Source organism: Ammodytes marinus (assembly GCF_949987685.1).
Source record: "Ammodytes marinus genome assembly, chromosome: 1".
NCBI classification, from domain to species: Eukaryota; Metazoa; Chordata; class Actinopteri; order Uranoscopiformes; family Ammodytidae; genus Ammodytes; species Ammodytes marinus.
Window position 1 is genome coordinate 25,471,331 of NC_137230.1, and position 10,000 is coordinate 25,481,330.

The 10,000-nt window shown below is 41.6% G+C and overlaps 1 protein-coding gene across 1 annotated transcript in view; it reads right to left on the bottom strand.

Moving 5' to 3' along the window:
* The window catches only part of ush2a (Usher syndrome 2A (autosomal recessive, mild)), a gene marked incomplete at both ends in the record, with an annotated part of 196,702 nt that overhangs the window by 144,848 nt on the left and 41,854 nt on the right, over window positions 1–10,000 (bottom strand). Inside the window, 6 exons of the mRNA XM_080028654.1 lie at window positions 260–397; window positions 799–1,024; window positions 1,456–1,739; window positions 5,129–5,336; window positions 5,479–5,609; window positions 6,062–6,257. Coding sequence (XP_079884780.1) covers window positions 260–397; window positions 799–1,024; window positions 1,456–1,739; window positions 5,129–5,336; window positions 5,479–5,609; window positions 6,062–6,257 — 1,183 coding nt within the window. The remainder of the gene's footprint in view (window positions 1–259; window positions 398–798; window positions 1,025–1,455; window positions 1,740–5,128; window positions 5,337–5,478; window positions 5,610–6,061; window positions 6,258–10,000) is intronic.

Genomic DNA, 10,000 nt, shown 5'->3' on the forward strand with positions numbered 1-10,000 from the left:
AGGAAGAAATCCTTCTCCACTATGGCGCTGTTGTTTAGCCCTGGCACTGACAGGACAATCACTGAGTGGTGATCTGGCAGAAGGCGCACACTCACCACTCACACAATAACATGCAAAGGAGAACCAACCTTTGTTGTTACCTTCCTGAGAATCTCTACCATACAGTATTTGGGTTAGCTGACCTTTGGGCTGTTTCCTATCAACTTTGGTTGATCCATACCTCTTCCATCCTTCCATCCATTATGCCAAACACACTCACCAGGTCTACAGCCACTGCAGTCCTGTCCGTAGCGTGTAGGGACACAGACACACTGCCCTGTGTTGCTGTCACACAGTGACCCCGCCACTGTCCCTCTGGGCTCACAGATACATGGTACACAGCCTTGGGACAACCCCTCTGATGGGACACAAAACAACATCCAAAGAAGAATAGATTTAGACTTTTTCTCCCAAACTACTATGTCTCAGCAACTGTCCCTTCTTGTGACAGTAGACAAATGCTTTACACAACCCAAACAAACAGCCTTCTCAGACAAAGAAAATCCTTTGGCTATAGTTAAGGAAAACATGTGTATTTGTATATGTATACCAGATAAAGAGATCACAGTTAAATGACTTCCATTTTATTTAAATTGTATAACTTTACTGTATCTGAAATGACTCTACCTTTTTCTCTAATCATATACAATTGCAGTCAGTATTGAAGTTTCTGAACAACTTGAATTTGTAAAAAGTGCTGGACCAAACTAAAAAGGCTAAACTTGGATGTCACTTTGGCTTCAGCTGTCGGTCTCTTACTCTGGAGATGTACACTCCTGTTGTAGAAGTTATGGGCACAGTTAGTACACTGTGCTCCCTCCACCCCCTCTCGACATGGGCACTGTCCGGTCCACGTATCACATACACCACCTGGCACGGTGCCATGGATGTCACACGCGCAAGGCAGACAACCGAAGGAGTTCCGCTGCTCCAGGGTGTGGTAACTATGATGGCAAGAGTCACAGCGACGGCCTTTCACGTATTGCTGAAAAGAAAGAATGAAGGAGAATAAGAGCATATAAAAGAGGGACATAAAGTGTAGTTGAGATGTGAAAAATAAATATGGTTCTGTGTGCTGGGTTAATGAAGTGCCAAGGAGGTGTCAAATGCTTTAAAGATTGCTTTTATAAAGTTTTTTAAAAGTGAACACTAAAAGCTTCTACACATCTTCGTATGACCACTTCACCTGAACTGTCTGATTACCCTATACTGCAATTAGATTGTTTTTGTGTGTGAAATCATAATCATAATCTAATCATAATCTATTATCATCATATATTTTCTGTTACTGCTATTTATCAGTGGCAACCACTTCCAAGTGGGGTATTTTTTTTCCAATATATAAGATCATTGACCAGAGTTAAATATAGTTGAGATTATTGTAAGTAAATGAAAAAAGTATACTTGCTAACTTGCCTTACATACACACTGCCCTGTGTGAGTATCACAGTCGGTCCCAGGCACTGTCCCTTCTTGTGAGCAGTTGCAGGGGGCACAGGATCCCTCCAGTCTTAAACCGTACAAACCCCCACCACAAGAATCACAGCGTCGCCCCCCCACCCCGGGCTTACACTCACACTGCCCCCCCTCAGGCTCACAGAATGGGCTGAGGGAACCCAGCGGGTCACAGTCACATGGGACGCAGCCGCCTGGGTGGGACAGGTTCCAATAACCAAACTCACAGCGGTCACAAGAAAGACCTGGGAAGAAAGAGACAGGGGAGAGGCACAGAAGGCATTTTAACAGGAATGTTAAGTAGAGGGGCAGAGTGGGACCAGCTGAGAGCAAAATAAATAAAATAGAAATAAAAGGGAATTGATGCTGGTTTGTTCACCAACTAGCATTTAGCTTTTCTCCGTTTGCTGGTGTGTGTGTGTGTGTGTGTGTGTGTGTGTGTGTGTGTGTGTGTGTGTGTGTGTGTGTGTGTGTGTGTGTGTGTGTGTGTGTGTGTGTGTGTGTGTGTGTGTGTGTGTGTGTGTGTGTGAGAGAGAGAGAGTGAGAGAGCGAAATGGTGGGTGAGTGTATAAAACTGCCATCATTAGGGCCAGGCCCTGTACATATGATGGATCACTCACCTAAGGCCAAACACTTAATTTCACTGAACGAGAAAATAAATAAATTAAGCAACTACAAGAAAAGAATGGAGGGAAAGAAAAAGAGAAGATGACGGGATGGAAAGATGGATAGAAGAACATTAAAATGAAAGTAAAAATTGTACTGAAAAGTATTGCTGGAAAACCATCTGGTGCAAAAACAAGAACAATTCAAGTTTCGCTCGTGAGAAAATCTTGATTTAAAACAACTTAAATAATTCTTTATTTTTATTACCAAAATTATTATTATTTAATTATTCATTTTTAATATGTTTTACAATATTTTGTCTTTTAAAAACACAGTATGTTAAAGCCATTTCAGAATGCAACAATTCAGCCTCTTATTAAGTGGGAACATTTAAAGCATTCTATATTTTAAAAATTTTACATCTTTTAATATTTCCAATGACAAAAGGAGCTATGCAGTGGAGTATGTTACGTTTTAGGTCAGTTATTGCTTTTAATTAATCAGAGCCTTCAATTATTTATCTTAAATTTAGGTTCAAGTCTGTCGGCTCAGCATTTTATTCTGACATTGTGGTAAATATTTCTTAAATAATTTTTGTTCTGTTTATAATCATTGTTTGATAACAAACACCAACTGATCACACTGTAGGAGGTTGTATGACTACAGCAGCAGTGCTAGGCTGTAAGGCCAGTTAAACTATGATATGCAGTGTGAGAGAACAGGGCTTATTTGAATATGCCATACGTATTCCATGACAGGCAATCTGTCCCTAAATGGATGCCTGGAGGCAACGCAGTCACCACAGCCCTTTATGAGGGAGCGTGTGTTCATATGTGGGTGTGTGTGAATTTGTGTGTGCGGTCACATACATTCATGAGAGCATACCTGTACTTCTGTGTAAGTGCACATGACCGAGTGTGTGCGTCTGCGTGAGTGTGTGTCCTACTTAGTGTGCGACAGACACTTGGCATTTTCCCTGGTGTGCCCACTTTAATGATTTTATAGATATGAATGTATTTCTCTCGATAGCTCATATTTCATAATAGAGCAGAGAAGATGTGTCTGCGTGTGTGTGTGTGTGTGTGTGTGTGTGTGTGTGTGTGTGTGTGTGTGTGTGTGTGTGTGCGTTGAGGTGTATGTGCACTTCTGAGTGTTGGTGATGCTTACAACCCTAACAAGGCTGAGGTAAGTTGCACACGTGAATTTATCCCTAACAAATACATTTAATAAGAATCCCACACCCATTACAAACAGAATTATATTATATAGTTAGATATTTTTTAAATAAAAACTGGCGTTTGCAAATCCTATTTTTGGAACTCTTGTGACATTCAAATATGAAGTCCAACAAATAAGAATAAAAAAGAAATGGGGGCGCCCTTAGCTCAGTTGGTAGGGCGTCCCCCCCATGGGTCTCGGCCAGCAGCGGACCCGGGTTCAATTCCAGCCCGTGGTCGATCTCTGCATGTCACTCCCCTCTCTGCCCCATTTCAACTCTGTCTCTACACTATCAATAAAGCATAAAAATGCCAAAAAAAAATCTTAAAAAATAAAAATAATAATAAAAAATAAAGAAAAGTCAAAAGACAATAAAAAGGAAAGAAAAACGAGTCCATTACAGAATGGAATGTGTTAGAACTTAGAAGACATTTAATCAGGACATAAAGGAGGTAGTTTTTGTGTTGGTGTGTGTACGTGTGCCTGTGTGCACGCATGCATGGGTGTGTGTGTGTTTTTCGGGACATGGCCCAGCCCTTTTATCAGTAGCCAGCTGGTTAACAGGCTCATGCATCACCATTTCAAACACTATTATGTACACACTGCTCTCTGGCACCTTGTTATGAGCGTGCGTGTGTGTCTGCATGTGTGTATCTGTGTCTCTGTGCACACATTTCAATTCCGTCCTTCTAAAGCGTGTCTGCCATTGCTCTACTCAAAGTATCAGCTTGGCGGTAATAAATTGCCATAATCAAATCTCATTTCTGAAAAATACCTGTGGGAGCAACCGAACAAACAAGGGCGAAAAAAAACGAAAGTGGGTCTTATAAGAAGGAGTGTGAAAAATACAAGGGCTGCAGCAGTTTGTTTTAATCAACTTGGCATTGAATTAGAGAATTAAATACCAGCTTAGCCCTTGATGGCACGAACACGCCTTACACACACACACACACACACCCACGCACACGCACACACACACACAGAAAGAAACCCACAATCGTACAATACATACAGTTAGGCAAAGACAAAAGTACATGAACACACTGTCACATCCAGACACACTCGCTCTCTTACATATACATAAACACGCTTGCACTCGCACGCACAACCGTAGGCCCTTGATAACGAGGCTTAGCAATAACCATGATGCGTTAAGTTGAGTAGCATTGGCCGGTTTTGCATTTCATACGAGCCTGCTCTTCAAAGACACACAGGGGAGAGAGTGAAACCATTTATCACAAAGAGAAGCACAACGGCTGGAAGCACCGCCAGCAGAAAAGCCTGTTTATTTTGGCCGGAAAATCACTCTGGGATATGGATGTGTGTGTGTGTTTACGTATGTGTGTATACACATGCCTGTTTTGATGTGTGCACCCAGTATACCCACTTCTGCTTTTGTGAGCAACCCAGTGAGCAGCTGCGCCTATGTATTAATTAAGAGACTATTACTGGACAATTAAACAGAGTAGCTGTTCTAATTAAATGCACAAGTTATCAACAAAGTACACAGAGACATTTTGTAAGACACACTATTTTAACGACTGGACATTTTGGTGTTGAGGAGTGGGCTGTTGTAGTAAAATACAAAGGTCTGAAGAGATTGCTGATACACCTTATCTCATTGGAAGCCTATTCCACTATCAGGTTGGCTTTCTTGTATTGGTTGGACCTAGTGGTATGGCATAAACTTCTTTGTGTACCATTGTCTCTCAAGAAGTGCAGTGCAACATCATCAACATTATAAAGAAAGAAAACAGCGATTAAATCTTTAAAACCTTAGTTTTCCAATGTTTGACAGTGGTTTGATTACCTGTGACATGGGCTTTACACTGGCACTGTCCCGTGTCCTGGTTGCAAGTGGGATCTCCACCTGTCGAGGTGCTGATGATGCCGATGTCACTGCAGTTACAGCGGATGCAGCCATTCGGATTGGAGGCTTTAAGACCATACCAACCACGCAAGCAGTATGCACACTGACGACCTGCTATAGAGTCCTTACATTTACACTGACCTCCTACCTGGAGGGAAGAAACAAGAAAGAAGAGAGAGGGACGGGCAAAGACGAGAAGAGACGAAAACAGTTTTTCTTACAAACTTAAAAACATTGAAATCATCATCTTCACTGGTTATCAGCAATTTGCTGTATGTGTAGGTGTGTACCTGGGCACACTCAAGGCTTCTGTTGATTGTTCCAGCTGTGTGACAATTACAAGGCTGACACACGTCAACTGAAGTGGGATCAGATTCCTCAAGCCTGAAAAACCCACTAACACACAGCTCGCATGTATTACCTGATAGGGAGAGAGACAGAAACAGGGTGAGGCAGAAATCAAGAGAGATGTTCATGTATAACATTCTTAATGTCTATAATTGGAAAGTGTTTCTACAGCATCGTGACAATTTGACTTGCACACATGTGAACAAAAATGCCACTGTCATCACTTCTAATAAGTCTGATAATAAACAAAGCCCATAACCATTTAATATCCTTTACTACGAATAACAAGGTCTAAAATATTGAGGATTGAGTCCATCAATATACACGTTCAGTATTTGTTGTAAAACCTTTGTCTGTTTTTACATAAATCAAAGCAACTTCACACACTTCGGCATAATTATATTTTTATAAAGTGCTTAAACATTAAGGTAGATTGAGAAAGATAAAATGTATTATTAATCTATTAATAAACCTCTTATAAAAGGTGTTAACTCAATTAGCTAACTTATTTTGTCAACAGTTTACCCTTGGTGTTGTGCATGCAGTGATCACAGACTCCTCCTCCTCCTCTGTAGTGCTCATCTGGTTGGTCATCGACTCCAACATTGTAATGACAGGAGAGGGCGTGGCCGTGGCACTGGCAAGGCCGGCAGTTCATATGCTGGACCTGGTCACCTGACCTGAATGGCTTGTCATTGTAGAGAGGCGCACAACGCTGGCACTGTAAAACAGTACATCATACAAACAGTATATAAATAAGACACTAATTTCTTAATGTAAAATACACTTTGGATGTGCCACCCACTGTTTCCAATTAATGACCTGGACTGTGGCGGCCCACCATAGTCTAATTTGGCCTGTTCATAATGAACCGAGAGTATTTTAACTTAATAATAACATAAAAAAACTGCTGCTTTAGCAAAGCATATTTCACTACCAGTCAGACCCTTTCCCTCACCTGATGGGCGTGCATCTGAGACACAACACTGAAAATTTGTGATGAGTAACCTTAAACTTGGAGAGCCTGAGTAGAGCGGCTAAAGATGTAGGAGGGAGATGCGAGAAACTCTGTCCATTTCATCCTCAAAGGTGGTTTATCTACAGGTATAACCAACAAATTATGTTCAGAAAACTAAGAACATAATAATAAACCAATGAACGTGTCTTAAACTTGACTTATAAGAAAAAGGAAATGATGTCAAGTGATTTTAACTTAAAGTGCACACGGCTACACCTTCATGCTCTTTTAACCCCCAAGCAGCTCAAAGCCCCAGCCATACCATCTACAAGCAAGTAATCTCTTCCCTAACTCAGGTGAGTAGCAGCGTCTAACATTCTATTTATTTGGTGTGGAACCAAGTGATGGATTTGAACTGTAACTACAGTGTTACTAACAAACACAAAAAAACTAAATAGTAAGAAGTTACAGATATGTTGGAAATAAAGCTAAAACAAAGAATCAACAAGAATGTTTAAAGATGGACTGTGCACTATGAAAATAATAGTTATAGTGGACAAGATGTGATCTCATCTACTTCTACCCCTTTCCCACCAAAATGAGCAGGTCGATGCGGGTCTTTGATCTCCAGCTGTGCGGTGAGGTGAATGCAAATAGAGAGAGAGAGAAGATAGCTTTATTGTATAGTTTTTTCTTTTTAGAGTGATCATTGAGTGACGGAAAAGTTGACATTGATGCTGCTAAATCAGTATAATAAATCTGGACTTAAGGCAAATGTGGATTTTTTGGATTCGTATTATGATTAGAATGGGAGACTGTGGACATCTGTAAGAGGCACATCACTGAATCCTACTGTTATAGTTTGGCTCGGATAAAATAGGTAGAGTTGTATTGTATGGATATTCTCTATTCAGTATTCAAAATTATTATTAGTATTTAACCCTGTTGAACACATTTAACCATTTCTCCTTATTTTCTTTGAGGGCTGCAATCTGTTCATTTACTGAACTACTGTGTATGTGTAGAAAAATAGTCCCATGACAAAGGAAATTGTTGCTTTTGTGGAACAAAGACAGAGAGTAAGACTGACACATTGAGAAAGAGAGACAGTGAATGAGAGAGAGGGGAAAATGTATATAGGGAAAAATCAGTGGCCCGTGTTAATCTAAATCTAAAGAGGAATAAAGAGGAATAATACACATAACTGAATAGAAAACACAGAGGTATTCTCTACTATGTAATAAGGAACTAGTACATGTACACACAAACCCACATGCCCACACACACATGCATGCAGCATAGGGAAATCAGACCGCTAATAAGGAGTGACTTGCAACAGCCAGGGCTCCCACACAGGCCCACTTTCATGTCAAAATAAACATACCAAGGTGTGTGTAGGGGGAGGAGGAAGGGAAAAAAGTGATATGAAAAATGCATTTTTCTGTAGCACAGAGCAGCAAAGGCGAGAAGCAGCAAGTACAAGCCCTTTGATTTTGTTCAGCAGTCAGTACAAATTATGGTAGACAAGGGGGGCATCAAATGGTGGGATTAAAAATGTATTAAAAAACACAGGAGTTCCTCCGATGTCTGACACATGCAGACCTGCACTGGGCCCATTATGTATGACACACAGAGGAGGGGTGGTGGCAGCAGGGGAATGAGCGGGGGAGGGGGGAGAGTAGATGGAAATTGGGGGAAAGGCTCCTATTTGTATATGAGAGAAAGGGGAGAGGAGGTAGGAGAAAATGAAATAAATTAATATGAACAGAAATGAGAGGAAATAAATCCCTCATGTGTTTTAAAGAGACTAGAGGGAAAGAAAGACAAGTAACAGGAAAAACAAAACCATGAGTGTTTGAGCAAGAGATGTGGGGTGGAAAAAGAAAAAGACAAAGAAAGAGGGGACGACATGATCACACGTATAGTTAATGTAAATGTAAGTATGCGGAGAAGACTAAAGGCTGGCTAGGACAAAAAATGAATTAACCCAAATGCTTATATACTTCCACAATACCTAGAAACAGGGACCCATGTTACGATCCTGCCTGGGCCTCAAGCCCTTTGTTGTGTTGTTCTCCCCTTTCCCTTGTCTGGTCTGATTGCAGGGTTGGAGTCAGGTGTGTAGGAGCCAGTCACCAGCATCCACAGCTGCCACCAATCTACTAATCTACTGCTCTACATATACCTGGTTCAACCTTCCAGACACTGCCAGATTGTAAACTCTGTTACCCAGTCAGTTACTCTCCAGCCACCTAGATCATTTGTAGTTCCGCCTGCATTTAGCTCGTTGCTAATTCTGTTCTTTTTAGCCACAGTCTCCCAGCCTGAATCCTGCCACCAGCTCCAGCCCTCGCCAGCCAGCTCTCCCTCCCTGGACCCCCCTGCCTGCCTTCCCCTGCTCGTCTCCCTGGATTCTCCCCTTGACAATTCCCCCTGGACCCCCATGCCTGTCAGCCCACTCCGGATCCCGGCCCAAAACCCCAGTTGCTTCTAAAATAAACATCTTAAACCTGTTCTGTCTCCACGCTTGCGTCCTCCCAGCCCAGCCATTACAACCCACTCATCAAAACATTGCTCTATAGTACTACAAGTGGTCAAGAAGTCCCCATGGACTTAGTGCATTGTATTGGTCTTGGATGTAGCTCAACTGAAATTTATCAATACACATTTTATAAATGTCCTTATCCAACATCATGTGTGTGTCCAGTGTCCACCACATTAAATAATGGGTATTCTTATGTCATTTATTTAGTCTTCTGAATCTAAATAACTGAGTCATCTAGTTTTCTAATGAAACAATCTTTGAATCTTGTTGCTGCGGTAGCCAAACATGACTATATTAACAATGGAAATTTATTTAGAAAACTCTTGGTCTGCTTATTTACACAAAAGATTTAAGCCAACAAATACACTTCCTCGCCACAGAAGGAACACGATCTAAGGGGTTTGCATCTGTATGTGTTTGTGCATGTGTTTGTGAACAGAACTCGGAGCACTGCTCCCTGTTGGGTGATTATTAACAGGATCTAATGAAGCAGCAGGAGATTCTCTGGAGACATAATATATATGCATGCACACAAACACAGGAGACAAAAATAAATGAGCGTGTAAAGACACACCACACACACACACACACACACACACACACACACACACACACACACACACACACACACACACACACACACACACACACACACACACACACAGGAGAGTGTGTCTTGGGACATTCCACAATGCTGGGATATTTGCTTGTTACTGTTTGTTCTGTCCGTCTCCTGCTCGTCTGTCTGTCATGCTGTTTGGCTTCAAATCTATCTGAAGTCACACCTACAGTAACTACCTGCCTCTCTGTTTGTCCGTGCTGCTTTCCCCTCCCTGCCCATCTGTCTTTGTGGTTGCTTGCCTGTTGGTCAGCAACTCTGGCTCCCGGAACATACACTACGGTACTTTTGTTTCTGCACTTTGATAGAGAAAGCTCCCACTACATCTCACTCTTCATCTCT